The following is a 19,015-nucleotide window of genomic DNA, read 5'->3' as shown; positions in this document are numbered from 1 at the left end:
AATCTCACTTCTAGATATTTATCCAAACAAACCCAAAACACTTTGAAGGGACATGTGAATCCATACGTTTATTGCAGCATTATTTCCAATATCCAAGATATGGAGCCAACCTGGGTGTCCATTAATAGAGGAATGGATAAAGAAGAGGTAGGACATGTATACTATGGACTATTACTCAGCCACAAAAAGAATGAAATCGTGCCATCTGAACAACATGGATGGAGCTAGAAGGTTTTCTGCTAGGTGGAGTAAGACAAAAACAGACAAATGCCATATGATTTCACTTACATGTGGGATCTAAAAAACAAAACAAAACAAAAAATCCAGAAACAAACTCATAAATACAGAGAATATTCGATGGTTGCCAAACGGAAGAGGGGATAAGAGGGGTAGGTGAAAAAAAGAGATTAAGAGGTACAAATTGGTAGTCACAAATTAGTCATGGATATGTAAAGTATAACATAAGAAATATAGTCAATAATATTGTAATAACTATGTATGGTGTATATAGATACTAGATTTATTAGGGCGTTCACTTCTTAAGTTATATAAATGCCTAATCGTCATGTTGTATACCTGAAACTAATATAATACTGTATGCCAACTATAACTGAAAAATTAAAAAATATTTTAAAAAACAAGGATGTTATTATGATCATTTATTTCCTTCACATCTTGTTTTAACAGTTTATAAATGACAATTTTAAATTCCCCAGCAATTTATCCTGTGCTACGGTAGAAGGTATCATCCTGAGGAAGCACAAACCAGTCACTGTAAATGAGTAATTTCATTTAAATAGGTCGGAAGGATACCTTCTTGAACATTTTCAATCTATATTACTAATCACAAAATATTTTTAAAAACGCATTCTGGATAAAAATAGAATTACTTGAAATTTTCATAGAACAAGACCTGAATTATGACAGATCAGATATGCCTAAGCAGAGCCTAATTTCACAGCTTTGTCTGATTCTAACCACAATTTGCTCTAACTCATTTTTGGATTTTAGAGAAAAAAGTGAAATCACTAATGATAATACTGTCAAGACTGGTTCCGTTAACACTTCATCTTGTGAAGGTCCTGTGTAGTAAATTAATGATTAGCATTTGAGGCTTTATCAATCTTGCGGAGCAAAATACCAGAAAGAATGGTAATTTTCCTAAAGGAATTATAAATCAGTCAGGCTACCAAGCTTAAGTGAATTTCTGGTAAAGACAAAAAAACGATGGAAAAAAATTTTTTTTTTAATACCCTACTGGAAACCAATATCCAGAATTATATGAATATACAATGTAATATACAAAGACATAAAAAGGCATATCACACATTTATGTTCATTAACTGATATATCCATTTTGTGGAAACTGATTCCATCACTTAACTTCTTAGCTATATGTCCCAGGTTTCTCTCTCCAGAATTTGGTTGCTTATTAACTTATGCCAAATTGATCAATTCATTATGGTTGGGCCTTGGCCCAAATAGTTTGTCAGTTTTTACCAAATATATTAATACCTTTTTGTCAGTACTTGTTAATGTAATGAGAGAAGGAATATTTGGTTTTAAGTCTTTCCTTCCCAGTCTAAAATGAATTCCAGTCACCCACATGTAAAATTAAGAATTAATTTTTTGAAAAAATGCAGCCATACCAATATACATGAATCTGACTTACATGGCACTAACATTTATTCCTTTGGATTAACTTCAGCTTCCCAAAATTTTAGAAATGGAGAATTTTAAAATATCCACTTCTGCCTTACAGTCTTAACACTGTCAATGTGTTCTAGGGAAAAATATGAGATCCTTGATTAATTTATCTTCCCTGTGTAATATACCTGACATTATAGTAAATTTGAGTTACAATATTGACTCCTTGAATATTCAATACTTTATAGGCAAAGTTAACATTACTCTTTAAAGTCAAAATATTTTCTTTTCAAAGTAGTAAGGAACCAAAAGCAAAATTTTGTATTTACCCTATGATTATATTTTGCCTTCAATTAACATAAGCTTGTTTGATTTAGGGACATTCAAATCTCTACACTAGACTGTCAAATCAAAGGAAAACTGAAAGTTGTAAAACAGGGAAACCAAGAGGTTAAATAGCAGTGTGTACCAGATTGGGATAGCATTTCACTGTGTTTAAAAGAAATCCAACTATACTGACTGAACCAATGGACATTCATTTATCCATTCATTCATCACTCATTTAATAAGAAGACCGGAGGTGAACGGTACAGGTATAGTGGCTCTTCGATGTTCCTTATGCCCTCTGTTTTTGTTTGGTATGAGTTGGTCAATCTTCTAGTTACTCTATGGTGAGAAAACATCTTTTCCTATTCCTGAATAGGATAAGAGAGAAGTTACTTTTATGCTACTTCCTAGGATCCACAGAAAACTTTTGCTTGGGTTTTGGACCAAAGTTATGTTATATCTAATTGTAACAGCAATGAAATATATCTCATCCCCAAATAAAATCCATATTCTGTAAGAAGAGATGTTATGTAACTAAATAGCAATGTTTATCACGCAATTTATATAATCAGGGGTAAATTTAAGTTTGGATTATCTAAACCATACTAAATTTGGGGGCTTCTCTTTAAGCAAAAGACTATAAAATTATGAAAACAAATTGAGTATAAAAGTAAAATTTTTGAAGAAACATTAATATATTTTAAATTAAAAATTAAAATATACAAATATATGATCACGTGAAGACATCACTAGGGCATCCATCAGAACTAGAAACAGGTCCATGAGTACACAATAGAGGTATGATACTTCTCTAGTCTTTGAATACATACAACTGTTATTTTATTTGCCAGCTACCTTTATTAAAATAATCTAGATTGTACCTACTCAGTTGCAAAAGGAGATATAAAACAACTTTTGAGTGCTAAGTGGTCATAGTTATTAGCTGTCACACAGATGGCCTTTCTGGTTTGCTGTTTATCATTATTTTGATACAAAGATTATTTGGATACATTGAAGGATGTCGTTCAACTATTTTGAAGTTAATCTACTAGTCAGTTAAATTAAATATATTTTTCATAAGTCATTATCAAAGGAAAAATTACATTTGTTGTCTATGCACTGAATGTCAATATATATGTCACTATATTAATAAATCACACACACAAAAAAAGAAATTACTTTCTTAGATTAGTATTTAGGAAGCAGAAATGTCTTTTAAGTTATTTTGGATACTAAGAAAGCACAAGCTTGCTTACTAGTAACCTAATAACCTGAATGATGCAAGTATTCTGTATACTCATATATGGAGGCATACGCCACTTTAGGCATATTAGATTATACTGTAGTATGTACTGTTAAATGTACATGTTGCAGGATTCTTTTTTTTGCCACTTAAAGAAAACTGAATTTCCCATATTTATATTCTAACATTAGCTTGTTTTAAAGGAATTGTATATAAAGTAAACTATTTGGCTTGATCACAAATCCTAAATATATTGACATCATTAATCCCTGAATATCTTTTCTCATTCAAATGTAGCATACCTAGAACTCCATAAAAACTTATAGCATCTACACTCATAAGTTTTACTGATGACTGACTTGATTACAAGAATATATAATGATACAGCAAAAAGTTTTATCTAGGTTTATTTCTACTGTAAACAATCCACTTAATTTTGAAAGACAACTTTTATCTACCAATTGTTTATGAAAAATCTTATAATCCCACTTAGTGATAATATTTAGATTTGTTTTAGGGGGAAATACGAATTTAAGGCATGGTCTTAAAATAGCCTAAGGCCCATTCAATGCAATCAGTGTCCTGCTGGAGACAGATAAATCAGAAATTCTAATGTTTATAACATCTCAGTACTCAAACCCTAATCTATAAAGACAGCATTTCTAGGGAAAACAAAGTAAATAGTAAGACTAAGACTTCTAAAGAGTAAAATCGATAAACAAAGAATCAGAAATAAGCTACCAAGAGACAAGGGATAAAATGAACAGGAAGAAAAAAGTCTCTTTGCAGAAAACATCCTTCATTTATTAATCAAATATTAAATGCTAATTGTTAAATCACAATGTGCCAAGTTCTGTAGGCGGTAAAAGACCAATAAGACTAAAAGCCTAAAAAAGTAAGACTAAAAAGATAGTATGTAGGATACTCAGATTTAAATAGTTTATGATTACAAGAACATGCAATATAGTATTTCAGGCAACCTGGACTGTAACTTTGGATGTAGAAATATATTTTGAGAATAGCTGTACAGTGATTCTGCTTTCTTTGAAGGATAAATTTAAAAAGTTATTGGTGCCAAGTTTGGTTGAAGAACCAGAGAAATGGAAGTACAGAGATTATTATACATCCTTATGGAATGATGATGCAAGCATAAGCACACCAGAACACTGTAAAGGCAAGAATTGGTTTTCATTCTCAATTTCAGTGGACCCTACATGAATAAAGAGGGCAATTAGCAGCTGAGTAATGTATCAGACCTTGAAGGCAAGAAAAGAATCTTACAAAATTTTCACTGTGTGACCTCAACTTATATATTTCATTTCCATAGTTTTCAATTCTTAGCTGAATTAAATCAGAAAAAAAAAAAAGTGGTTTCTTCCCACTTATTTAATGCAGGGTATGATAGGAAAGAAATGAAGCTGTAAAGCTAAGTAGAGGCCAGGCATTACTGGCCTCTTAAACTTTGCATTGGAATTTTACCTGGAAAAAAATGAAGAACATTTAGTTTTACCCAGAAAAGTCTCAGTGTCTCATCTGTGATTTGCATGAGCAAGGTTAAAGTAAAAAAAAAAAAAACAGACAAGCAAAGCAAGATGGGAAATTGGGAGGGGGTAATTTTTAAAATTGTGGGCATGAACCTCATAATTGGTGGTGGTTATCGGGCTGGGGAGAAGTTGAGAAATCAAAGAGATATTTAGTTGGTTAATTAGAAAAACTGATTGGCTAAAAGAAAGGAAAATATTTAAGGTTTAATTTGAGCAGATGGTTGATGTTGGCAAACTTAAGATAACTGAAAGATAAGGTGAACAGAAGGCTGAGTTCAAATGTGAACATGTTCATTTTGATATACTTAAGTGGCTATACAAATGGAAATGTCTAGATATCAAATGGAAACATGACATTGAAGAGAAAAGTAACTTATGCTGGAGAAAATGATTTGGAAATCATAGACATATGGATGGTATTTGCAACAATTAAAATGAATAAAGTAATTCAGAGAGAACACTAGTCATGAGAAGAGTAGAAAAAAAAAAAACAGAATCTTGCAAGACACCAGTAATTGTGAAATGAAAAGAAAAGAAGAGTTAAAGAATGTCACAGAGGTGGAAGTAACAATCTACAGTATGGTTTCATTTGTAGACAAGGGAAAAGACTGTTTTAAAAGAATGGAATTATACTCTTTTCAAAATTATACTTTTTTCAAGAACAAGTGTTATACGGGGATGATTAAAATAAAAAAGGTTTTGGTGACATTATGGAAGCATATTTGTTTGAGTGGTAGGGACTGAACTGGAGAGAGTTGAAGCATAATAGTCATGGTAGGCATCTCCTATCAATTGAGTTTATTTTGGATAGTTTCAGTTGATATGTCTTTAGTACATTAATCTTTTCTTTGGTTAACTTAATCTGCTGTTAAATCCAGTCTGTGTAATTCTCACCTGACACATTTTGGTTTTCATATCTATAAGTTCAATTTGGGTCTTTTAAATACATTTCCTGCCTTAACTTTTTGAACATATGTAATATAGTTATGATAGTATTATCAGATATATATATTAAAATATTAACACGAGTCAGCCCCGGGCTGAACTCGATTGTGTGATTTATCACAATTTGAGTCATATTTTGCATGCCTAACTTTAATTGAATGTCAGACATTGTGAATTTTAACTTTTTGGGTACTGAGTATGTTTGTATTCTAATAATTATTATTGAGCTTTGTTATTTGGAAACATTTTGATATTTTCAGGGCTTGATATACAAATTTGGTGGGTAGGACCCATGCAGTGCTCATCGAAGTTTAATTTCCCACTGCTGAGGCAACAGCCCTCTGTGTAAGGTTGCCAGTATGGTTGATATGAACAGGCACTTTCCTCAACACTACCTGGAACTATCATCTCTAATCTTTAGGGTGGTTTGGTCTACACTTTAGTTTCCTCAGATATATACTTTAATCAGTACTCGGCTGGAGATTTTTAAGTGGCTCTCTGAAGATCTCTGGAGTTTTCTCCCTGTGTAGAACTATTTTCTTCAGTACCCTGCCCTGTGAAATCTATCTGCCTTGATCTGCTCAGGATCTCAACTTCATTTCAACTCAGAGAGTGTGTTGAGCTCTGCCTGGGCTGCTCCTCCCTGCACCATGGCCTGGTAATTCTCAGGGCAGTATGTTTAAGGTGGAAAGGTAAATCCAGTCTCTATTATTCTATTTTAGCTAAGACTGTTTTCATGTCAAGATGTTTTAAAATATTTCTCTATCCTCCATAACCCTTTAAATGCGGGTAAGATCAAGGGACTTGATTAAATTTAAATTCTTTTAGAAAGAATATTTCATAGGTTATACTCGATATTTCCCAACATATATCGTTAGGAGGCCCATAAAGTTGATTTTATTCTTTACCGACATCTGAGTTTCATTTTTAAATCATACATAATTAACATTCATACAAAGGTATCTTTGACAAAATACTGCAAATATAAAATTCAGTTATTTACTTTATAGGACAATGCTAGAGGTAACAACACCAAGGTTTTAAAATTTTTACTATGATAACACAACATCAAAATACTTCTTAATGATTCCTAGGACTTATTTTTCAGTATATTTTAGTTCTAACTTATACATATAACAAAAACATTAGACTTTTCCAAAAATATAATCAAATTTTGAATATAATATTATCCCAGGTGAAATTGCTGCCTCTAATGAAGCAGTCACTCTCTTACCACAGGAATGTTGTCACTGCCAACTTTATACAATTTAATCACACTCATTAATGGCCAACACTACCATCATTAGATCTATGAAGACATGGCTCTTTATTGAATCTATGAGAAAAGGGTAAATATATATTGATTTATATAGATTCGCTAACACAAGTAAAACCACTGTACTAACTGAAAGACTATTGAATATAAGATAGTCTTACAGGCATAAAATATATATTGTATCACATAGTGCTATATATTTCCAAATGCAACTAATTTATATAGCTGGTGGCATATGTGTTCATATCCTTAGGATATGCTCATTTATATGCCCAAACTAGAATTATAATTCACAATCTGTCCTTTTTCATCTCAAAGAAGCTGACAGCCAATAAACCACAGCCCTTTGGTATTTTTTCCTATGACACATCACACACATACAATGAGCAAGTAAAGATGAAAATTTAATTTATTCTTTCTAGAAAGTAACAATATAAAGATAGATTATAAATATTTATACTACTCAGGAATTTTGGAAATTCTTCCAAATATGGCAAGAAGTGTCAGTATTTCCATTGTTGCTTTAAAGCATTCATAATTAGTGCCACAGTAATACTGTCATCTTAAATTGCTAACTAGTATACAACCGAAGTAAGCCTACATAATATCATGAGGGAAAAACTGCTTGAGAAAGCCATATATTGTACCCCTTCAATCTTAACCTCAGCATCACTTTTTTTTCATTAGGTCAGAGTCAATTACATCTATGATTTTCTGTGACCAGTACAAAGTCTAATTTCACCAATACATTTGTTCTTTTCCTTATGCTTCGACAAATTTAATAAGCCTTGAAGGTTGATGAGTTTGCCAACTGTAGTAAATGCAAAGAATATAGAATATACTAAATCCATACTATTTCTTGAATCACAGGTGTTACAAGGTCTGTATTATATCATTCCAATATAAGCTTGTTTTAAATAAAGATAAATATAAGGATAACTTTTTTCCTGATTGTGCATGGATATTTTATGTAATGTGCTGATCTGAGACAAAATCCTGAATGTGCACATCTGCCACCAATATCTACCTGAATGTGAGCAAAGTAGGTAAATGCAAGTAGGTAAATGCAACTGAAAATAAGATATAGAAAAGTTAGAACTAGGTAGGAAAAAAAAGCAGAAATCTTCCGATGACCTGAAGTACAATAATTTTAGACTGAATGGGAATAGTCAACCTTTCTAGAACAAAGCAAGTTACTCAGACTTTTAACTTCACATAGTAGAGTTATACTGATACGAAATTTGCCATAATGTTTACTATCTTATGGATATTTTATTTCATGATAGTACATATTCTGGCCTATGTTGGGTGTGGAAGAGTAGAAGACAGACATAAAAAGACTTGCTCTATTGAAGGCTGAATCAATCAATGTTGCATTGTTTAAACATCATTGTTCCACTGTCGTATGCTAATCACTAGTGTATTCAGGAAATTACTCAAAATTTCCCAGAAGAAATACGTAGAAGAGTATGAAAGCCATTGCTTTTGTGTATATGTGTGTGTACAAATGTTTTTTTTCAATTATTTCAAAAATCACATAAAGTCTAGAATATAAATGTTTTGAGCCTCATATCATCCATCCTTTATCAACTCATTTTTAATAGAAGCAGCACTTTTAAGTTTTTAAGAAAGGAACAAGGAATAAATATACAGTAAATAGCTTCACCCAGGAGACAGTCTTTACAGTTTTATAATTAATTAAAAAGCAAGTATGCATTTATAAACATACACCCAAACAGTGATGCTGAGAAACCTCATAAGGATGAATAGAGATTGTACAATACTGTCACGATTAAGCATTTTTTTTTCCTCTAAGGGTATAAATAGGCTTTTATTGTTATTTTGCAGTTTAATAAAAATGTAAATGCCATTCTAAATGAGAACAATGGGGAAAATAATGATAAAAGAGATGAAGGTAGGTGCTCCAGAGCACCTGAATAACAGATGGCAAGAAAGATGGCTTGGGTCCACCTGGGAGATTTTGGGCTCATGATGCATAACATAGGGGTGTTAAAGAGGTAATTAACACCTCTTTTCCACAAGGCAGTTAAATACAAGACTGGCTCATGTCAGTTCAAGAACTATAAAAATGGCCTAAAGTAGCATGTAGGGGCAAAAATTATACAAGGAAGCATATATTGAGAGAAATTGTGCTCATAGAAATCCCATGAGTTCCACGGTAGTCCTTTGAATTTAAGCATTTTGTTTCATTTAACCCTTATTACCCTAATCTTTGAATTTTTCACAGTTTACACGTTGGAAATAGTAAGCAATGTGCTGTTGTCAAAAAAAAAAAGTGTAGTGTTTTGTATTAAGAAGGATACACTGAAGGATCTGTTCCTCTAAACAAATCACTGGGGTAAATTCGAACACTGTGGTGGGACTTAGCACTGGAGGGCACCTCATTTTTAATTACAACTTAGAGCACTACAAGTCTATTTCATTTTAACCTGTATCATATTATGTAATGCTTCCCAAATGTTCTCACTGGTTGTAAAGGGTTACGAACAAAGCTCTATCTTCATAGTCAGATAGACATAGGTTTAAATAACCCACAGGGTCTTTTATTAGTTATTTCATCTTTCTAGGTTTTAGTTTGCTTATCTGTAAATCAGGCTCTGAGATTTAAAGATAAAACCCTTAGTTTTTTCTAGAAAAACAGAACAATTCTCTCTTTCTCTCTCTGGAGAGAGAAATTTATTTTAAGGAATTGACTTACCAGTCTGAAATCTGCAGGGCAGGCGGTCAGGCTGGCAGGCTGGAGATTCAAGGAGTTGATGTTGCAGCCCTGAGTCCACAGGCATTTTGGGAAACATACTCCTTCCTCTTGGAATTTATTTACATTGGGGCCTATTAAACCACTTTGTAGCATTCCCATGGCAATTGTGTAAAAGCGCAGATGTAATACATTGGGAATTAGGTGGAGAGGATACAGGTGTATCGTGGGGTGGTTCTCACATCTGACTACAACTAGAATCACCTGTAGAGCTTTTAAAACCTAATGCCAGCTCCTTTCCTAGTCTTATTTTGAAAGCTTTATGATTCTCATAAAACTTATAAGGTGGTAAGTACCATCTTTCAGATAAGAAACAAATATAAATTATTAAAGAATGTCTGTTATACAGCTAATTACTAGTTAAAATAGAATAAAATTAGGAAATAGGGAAAATTGGAATCAAGAAAAAAGGCTCACAAATTTGGCATGAAAATGCTGATCATTCACATAAAGATAATCGTGGAAGGTATAGGGAGAAGTTGAAATTACCTAGAAAAGAAGATAATGGGCAAGATAACAAAATGTTTTCAACTCTACTCTTATATGCCTCACACTAGCATCTCACACTAAAAGCAATCTCCACCACGCCTGGTGTTTCAGCCGTGATTCTTAGAGAGAAAAATAGTCTGTTTTCCCAGCTGTGCTCTTTCCCCCTTTCTTGCCCATTCCAAATGTTTCTTTATCTCTTCCACTGGGAAGCTTTTTCAGGCTCTCTTCCAGAGTCAGTGCTCTATTGGCTGGCTCTCATTATCTGTTTCATACATCACTCCTATGTCACTATGGTGAATCTGTCTCTTCTCATTGACTAAGTGTACCTTCAAAAGCAAAGTTTCAGCCTTATAGATATTTATGCACCAAGGTACTCAATAAAAGAGTTAATGGCCAGTCAGGACAATGTCCAAGTTTGAATGAATGAATGAATAGATAGATAAATAAAGGAAAAGTGGGGAAAAGTCAGGTTGGGGTTAGTGAAGCAGGATTTCTGAAGCAGGCAACAGAATTGGGACAGAAAAAAGGTAAATTGACGAATTGTAGGAGGAGGGAAGTAAAACCAGCTGAACCTGGGAAGTCACACATCCTCAACCTTTACAAAGTAGCAGAGCTCCCAACACTGAGATTTCTAAGGGAAATATAAATCTGCCTGAAATATAAGATTTCATAAATCTAGAGCATGATGAAATTTTAAATCTGAAAATATAACCAAGTTCTAATACTTATTTTAAAGCTATGAGGAAAGATTCATTTCTCTAGATTTCTACTCTTTTTCTAAGCAAATTGTTTAGAAATATACATACATACATACTTCACGGACATAAATATATACTCAAATACTTATAAAAATAAGTTTATATATGTATTCTGAAAATATATACATCCTCTTTTCATGTATCTAATAGTCAGTCAGTATACCTTCCCTTTGTTCCAATCCTGCCGTCATCTCCAGAAATGCTGTTTCACTAGTCTTAGTCTGTCTTTTCTCTTCTTTTTCTTTTTGTTTTTTTAAACTGGGACATTGTACTGGCTTGAGATTCATTCTTTTATTGAATTGTTTAGGACATAAATATCTGTAAAACAAATATCTTCTAACCCTTAACTCTCAATTTGCTTAAATATATTTTAATGTTATTAATTCATTCTTAATTATAGTCTATCAGTGACAAATAAAATTTAAATTCCAAAAGAGAACTACAGAAATCAACAGAAAATTTTGTTTTAATTCTCTTCAGCAGTAAACAATCATTTAAAAAAAGAAAAATGAATTTCACTAAAAAAAAAAATGAGTAAGTTTTCAGATTCTCTTTTCATCCACCTATGGCACTTTCTTAACTGAGGAAATTATGTACTGAAACTATAAATGTGGATTTTTGTTAATTGCTAGAAATTAGTTACTAATGAAGCAGCTTTTCAAGTATTAAAAGAAAAATCAATAATAGAATATGTGTAAATATTTCGATTCCTAAGAATGAGCTTCATAAGAAAACATTAAAATCAATCCTAGAATGTTCCCCAAAACAGAATCCAGGTCTGCCTAGTACATTTTTTAAAAGATGTTAGACCACAAGAAAGAAAGAAGGAAATGGAATTTTGAATATCTCGATTTTTTTTCAAGCATAATCAAAATTTTTATTGGAAGTTTATGCTGAAAAGTAATTCCTGAGCAGTGCTTAAACTTCTCCTTGCTTCCAGGTAAAGTTCACTATATGTTTAAATTTTGTTTTACGCACTAGAAATTGAAAAGTAAAAATTACTTTGAGGTATGTTCCCTCCTGTGAAACACAGGTTGTGGAGTTTATCTTAACTTTAAAATAAAAATACATGTTATTTACCCACTAGAATGTAATTAAGGCAAATATTTATATGAAGAACATAAATGAAGAATTTTTCATAATTTCTTATTTATTATCATCTGCTACAGATTGTATTTAGGATTTAGTCTTTGGTGACAAAATAATTTTTTAAATGCCTAATTTTAAGAGTATAGTTGACTGTTGAACAATATGGGTTTGAACTGTGCAGGTTCACTAACACAGAGATTTTTTTCAGTAAATACCGGTACTGTTTTCAATCTGTGTTTGGGAGTTCATAGATGCAGAGAGCCAATCGTGTGCACTGATCTATGCTATTTTATATTGGGACCTTGAGCCTCCATGGATTTTAGTTTCCACGAGGATCCTGGAACCAGTTCCCCATGGACACCAAGGGACAATTAAAGTTATAAAGGAGTCAGAAAGTTGGAGCTCCTAACCACTCCATTATTCAAGAGTCAACTGTATTTTGGATTTCATTGAAGAATTTATAGATAGGAATTAAGCCAATGAATGTATAACACATTGTAAGGGCCTGCTCACATATAAATAAAAAACTGTAACCTGTACTATCTCCAGCTTTGAAGCAAAAGAATAATCAGAATAACTATCTCTTATTTTCACTGTCCCCTAATTAATTCTTCAAAAGCTTGGGGAATTGTGCTTTGATTCTCTTCTTAAGTTATCAGCATTAACTTTATGTTCATCAATTACAAGTTGCTAAAACATAAAATGTCATAGTAAATCAAAGAATACAGTTTTGAGTAAAAAAAAATAAACCTTGAAAAATTGGAACCATATTAATTTCTCAAGCTGTCATCTTAGGAACCAAAGAAAATAAACAATGAAAGAAAAATAAAGTGAAGTTATCTATCTATAAGAATTACCATCCAAGGCAGAAGACACATAGCTTGTGAATGATACTACTAGAGGTAAAGAAATATGAAGGCCACAGAGGGCTTGAAAGAAATGACCATGAAAACATTTGCACTAAAAATTTGCATTTGCTTGTTTTTGTCACACTTAAATATTACAATATAGTTTTTTCTCATCTAGCATATCAACTTGCAACATTTTGCTTCATGATATTTTCCCACATATTCTCTAAGCAAATTGCTTAGAAATATACATACGTGTGTGTGTGTATATATATGTATATATATATATATATACTTACATAAACATAAAACTTTGCAAATTTTTATAAAAACAGATAAGTAAATTCATTTTTTTCCCTTGCTAGTATGTTAAAACTGTTTCCAGTACAATCCCCATAGACACACTTTTTAATTTTATATTTGTATTAAGTATTAGTTCGCATGGCTATATTATATATAATTATTTCCCCTTGATGAAATTTAACTTGTATCCTAAATTTTCCCTTAAAAAATAATATTTTGAATTTTGTCATTTTTATATAGATTTCTTTGAGAAGTTTAAAGCTTTCAAGATTTCTGTTTTTACATTTGGGGTTGTCTTTCTACTGTTTAATTTGCAAGAATAGTATACTTATTATTAGCCTTTGTCAAAATTGCAGCAACTATTTTTTCCCAAGTAGTGAGTTTTCATTTGTTCAAATTTTTAATATTTTTTTCATGCCTTTTGGCATTTATGCCACATTTTAAAAAGCCAAAATATAAAATATTAAATTTAAGATATTAATTATAATATTAAAGCAGTTTTATACATCTTTTCCTCTGGTGTTTCATGGTTTATTTTCTCCACTTCTTAAAAATACTTAAATTATTGATCAATCTAGAATATATTTTGGTTTAAAATAGCAGATGTGAATCCAGCTTCTCCCTTTTCCCCAAAATAGTTAAGTATTGGTACCCATTGTATTTATTAAATAATTCATTGTTAGCTTTATATGTAAACAGAAATTTATATATTCTTAAATTCTTCATGCTATTTATTTTGTTCAAGTAGTTTGCCTATAAATATGTTATTTTGATGATTACTATACTTTACAGGTAGGTTTTAATAGCTCATAATCTGTCTTATCTCACTATTCTTTCCCACCAAAAAAAATTTCATGATAGGTTTACATGTTCATATATTCAGAACAATCTTAATTTCATTTTAATGATTATAGAAGTAGTGTTAATTTATCAGAGTGTCATTGAACATATTTGTTAGAAACTGACATTTTCAAATGAAGAGAGTGTATCATATAGAATTTGATAGAATCATAATTTATGAAAAATTTATATAAAACCATTATATGTCATAGTAAACATAATTAGCTTTACTCAGAGATGGTTCATGTTAGTATTAATATTTTTTTTAAATTTAAATCATATTTTAATGGATTCTATTTTGGAAAGAAAAGTTACTCATTTTATGTATGATAATTGCTAATGAACTTATTAAACTAATTTTAAATAGATGTTAATTTTTGCTATATTTTAAGTCATCCAATTGTTACAATCATGCAAAAATTCATAACTTCTTTTAAATGTATTTTTTAAATTAAAAAAAATTTTCAATTACAGTTGAAATTGAGTATTATATTAGTTTCAGGTGTACAGCATAGCGGTTAGACATTTATATACCTTATGAAGTGATTCCCCCATAATCTTTGAACTAGAGACAGTATCTGGACTTCCCACTTCATAAGAATATCTCCACTATTCATTTCCTCCCCTCTGCCAGTAGTACTCACATACCATCAAAGTTGGTAATATTCCCATTCTATTCTAGAACCATAATTAAGACTTCCCTGCTTTGCCTAGAGATTTACTATAAAAATGGAAAACCAAAACTAATATTTCCATTGTGATGCTCATTTAAATACTGTTCACTGAATAGCAAAGTCCAATGCTCTGACTGGACTGTTCTCATCTGCGATTGCAGTCTTGATCCATATGCCAGTGTCTAAGCAGATTCCCTTTTCACACTCCTGGCATCTGTTCAAAATCAGACCACATCCTAGATTGCTACTTATTTGAAGCATGCTTTCTTTGCACAGTTTGAAATGTTTGTTTCCCTGTAGTTTCTGTTTATCATTATTTCATCTTTGGGGGATGAAGCAAGGTACGACTTCCAGATCATGTTATTGATTTCCTCCAGCTTCTAATTCCATCCAGTCTATTGCTTAGAATTCATTCTATTCTGTTGGAACTCTATTCAGGTCTCATTCTAATTTGGAGGATTGGCCATCTATCTGGACCATTCTTGTACAGTTTATTTAAGTTGTTAATAAACTTTCCTCTTTTTAAAAAATTTCCTTAAGGCATCTTGTGCTCATTGTCATCTCCTAAAGTTTGAGCCGTTTTTCGTCTTATGGATGCTAGAATATCTCACATATTTCTGCGGATTTTCAGACTTTTAAGTTCTTTTCTGTTCCTTGAAATATCTATTTCCCTGAGAGACAACTCTTCGTTATATTTTAGGCTTTTTTGGTTATGTTGAAGGCTCTCTGCAAGTAATGACTTCTAGCGGCCCATTTACATTAAAAGATAAGACAATGGAAAGACAGATGGGCAAGTCTGCGTGCATGAGCTAAACTGGTAACTTTGCTCTGGGGCGGGTGAGCAGGTGGGTGAAGTCAGACATTCTGCCTGGGGCCCGCAACTACCACAGTATGTACCTGCAGGCAGACGTTGAGAATCACGGAGGCTACCACGTAGAAGGAGGGGAAGTTCACGCGCAGACGCCAGGCCAGGTCGAAGAAGATGAGCAGTGTGCTCGTGAGTCCCTTGCAGAATGTGTGGTAGGAGCCCCTGGTCGCAACCAGCAGGACAGACCAGACCACCAGACCAGACAGTGTCGCCGCCATCCGTCTGTTGTAGCCTCCCATACAGCGCCCAGAACCGAGTGCCTCTTCCCGGCTCCGCTGACCCGCTGACCCGCTGACCCACCCACCAACCCACCAACTGACAGAGGGGTGGACGCGTGCGTAATCCGTGCAGGATGCCTACTGCGTGGCCCTCCTTACCCTGCAGCGCTCCCGTTCAGGCAATCGGATAGCGGGGACCCACCGGGCTCTTAAATGTATTTTTTAAATTTGCTATTTTGTTTACTTCAATTGGAAGAAATGTGAAATAAAGATTGAAATACAAGGCATCTTTCTCTTCTCTTTACATTTCATGGGGTACGCTTTGTGTTGTTTTGGGACCCAATATTGGTTTGAGACATAGCAGATATGTAAATATACATTCATTTGTTTAATTAACTCAAAAATATGGAGCATCTTCCATGTGATATGTACTGGTCTAGATATTTTTATCTAGAATATAACTGCCGTCATTCTCATTACCATACCCTGGTGAAATCACATTCTGGTTAAGGCCATGTCTGCACCTGCTCAGCTGAATGTGATAAAAGAAAAAGATAACTGTTCTCACTGTAATTTCATGATCACTAATAAATAGTTTTTAAAAATTAGTTGGACTGACATTGGTTAATAAAAGTATATAGGTTCGAAGAGTACAATTCAATAATACAGCATCTGTATTTTGCATTGTGTGTTAATCACCCAAAGTCGAATCTTCCATCACCATACCTTTGACCCCTTTTATCATTTTGCCCACCAATCGCACTAAATTGCCCTAGTCAACTAAATTCTTTGCTGTTTTTCTTACTTACTCGTACAGTCAGTGCCTCATTAAAAAGCACATATTTTAGATGTGCTATTGACTCTCAAATGCATAATTCCAGGCTAGACCACCCCCGAATTCCAGAATTTTAGAAATGGCTGACTACTCAGTGGCTCCACTTAAATGTCTCTTAGCCATTTCACATGAATATATCTCAAATTTAGCTTGGCATTCTCCCTCAAGCCAGTTTCTCAGTGGTCTTACTTATTTTAAGTTAATGGCAACTGAATTTTAACCACAACTCAGGACAAACAACTTATTATCTCTTGGCCATCTATCCCACCTAAAATTCACAGTATACCTTGTCAATTCTCACTTCAAGATATATCATAATTCAATCACTTCCAAGTAGCCTCATTTTCATCACAAGGTGTGTTATATGTATTTATGCTATTAAATATGTTCCATGATAAGTTAATAGAGTATATCTATAATTTACATGATAGCATAAATTATAGATATAATTCATACCTACATAATTTATATCACAAATATTAGACTCACATATGAATATAGATGGCATCCCTACGTATACATTAAAGAAATATCTATTTCTATTTTAGAAATTGAAAAAAGAAAAATTACTGATTGATAATTTTCCTGATTCTTTCTTTCTTTGACCTTTCGGTCTTTGATCCATTAATAGATTCCCTAAATTAAGCTATATTCAAATAATCGTCTGTGCCTCTCACTCCCTACCGGAATCACGTTTATTTTAACATACACTTACAGATGACATAAATAAGATACGTTGTATGTGTGTATGTTTGACTGCAAATGATCTTTGAATATTTTTACCATAAGTTCCATTCTGGCTTTGTGAAAAAATGTTGAGTAGTGTTTTGTTTTATTTTTTGTTTTGTATATGGGGCATATTAAATAGAAAGATTTCCTGTGCAATACTGTCAGGATCTATTGCTTGTAAGGAGATAGCTTTTGGATCAACTTTGTAATGGTTATGAATTTGTTAATATTTTCTGTCTTGTGTCACTCTATGTAGTAGTAATTTTTAAAACTGCATTTATTTCATATAGATAATTTTTATATTATTGACAGGAGTATCTGCAATTTTTTCTACATCTCTATATCCATGTCTCATGATTTGCTTGTGATTTCTCTTTTTATTCCTTATTAGGCTATGTAGTTGTAAATTTCATATTTTTTTATAAATCTCTTAGATTTGATGACCTATACTATAGTTTTCCTCTTTTATAATATTTACATTTATTATATTCTATTTTTATTTATATCACCATTTATTCTAAGTTTCTTAGTTTTGTTTGATGGAATTTCTGTAATTTTTTTGGTTGAATGTTAAATCCTCTCATTTCTTTTGTTCTATAATTAATGGTGTAAGTTTTTTTTTAATTCACCCAATATTTTATTTTTAATTTTTAAAATATTTTCAGTTACAGTCAACATACAATATCATATTAGCTTCAGGTGCACAACATAGTGATAAGACATTTATATAACTTACAAAGTGATCATCCAGATAAGTCTAGTACCCATCTGATACCATACATAATTATTACAATATTATTGACTATATTCCCTAAGTTGTACTTAACATCCTCATGACTTTTTTTATAACTAGCAATTTGTACTTCTTAAGTCCTTTACCTTTTCACCCATCATTGATTCCCTACCCATCTGGCAATCATTGATTTGTTCTCTGTATCTATGAGTTTGTTTCCATTTTGTTTGTTCATTTATTTTTTTCTTTAGTTCACATAACAAATTTACTTTCTCTGACTTATTTCACTTAGCTTAATAATGTCTCAGTCCATCCATGCTATTAAAAATGGAAGGATTTCATTCTTTATGGCTGAATAATATTCCATTGTATATGTGTACTACTTCTTTAGTCATTTATCTATTGATGGACACAGGTTTCTTCCAAATCTTGGCTATTATAAATAATGCTGCAATGCACATAAAGAAAACATTTTTCAATAATAATTTTATGTTCACTATTCTGCTTTTATCCACTGTCATGAAAGATAATTATTTTTAATTTTTATTTTTTTAATACCTACAGCACCTGGTATTCCTAGGTGGTTTCCCATCTAAGTACTAGCCAAGCCTGACCCTGCTTAACTTCCTAATCAGATGAGATCAGGCATGTTCAGGGTCGCATGGCCGTAGAGAGGCATAGAGGAAAATTAATATGCTTTTTTTGTTTACTAGTGATCATTTTTTTCAAGAAAAACAATAATAGCTTACATTTATTATTTGTCGAATATCAAATTCTATTCTTATTCATACATTATCTTATTTACTTGTTACAAAATCTTATATACTAAATATATGGCAACATCGAGGCTTGGGAAAATAATTTCTAAACTAC

At 32.2% G+C, this 19,015-nt stretch overlaps 1 protein-coding gene and 1 pseudogene across 1 annotated transcript; both read right to left on the bottom strand.

The window, feature by feature from the left end:
* Nucleotides 1–14,577: 14,577 nt before the first annotated feature.
* On the bottom strand, nucleotides 14,578–15,981 carry LOC107515491 (small integral membrane protein 10-like protein 2A). Its single transcript, XM_036222127.1, has one exon. It carries the CDS (start codon nucleotides 15,864–15,866, stop codon nucleotides 15,615–15,617), a length of 252 nt encoding a protein of 83 aa, XP_036078020.1. The 5' UTR covers nucleotides 15,867–15,981; the 3' UTR covers nucleotides 14,578–15,614.
* A 2,716-nt stretch (nucleotides 15,982–18,697) lies between these two features.
* Nucleotides 18,698–18,815, bottom strand: LOC118604093 (annotated as a pseudogene).
* Between the last annotated feature and the right edge of the window lie 200 nt (nucleotides 18,816–19,015).

Source organism: Rousettus aegyptiacus, unplaced genomic scaffold (genome assembly GCF_014176215.1).
Source record: "Rousettus aegyptiacus isolate mRouAeg1 unplaced genomic scaffold, mRouAeg1.p scaffold_m13_p_6, whole genome shotgun sequence".
Taxonomy (NCBI): Eukaryota; Metazoa; Chordata; class Mammalia; order Chiroptera; family Pteropodidae; genus Rousettus; species Rousettus aegyptiacus.
The sequence above is the reverse complement of the archived record's forward strand: the minus strand, read 5'-3'. Positions and strand labels throughout refer to the sequence as shown.

Excerpts from the sequence above, each read along its gene's own strand:
- LOC107515491 (XM_036222127.1), bottom strand. The coding sequence starts at position 15,866 with ATGGGAGGCTACAACAGACGGATGGCGGCGACACTGTCTGGTCTGGTG.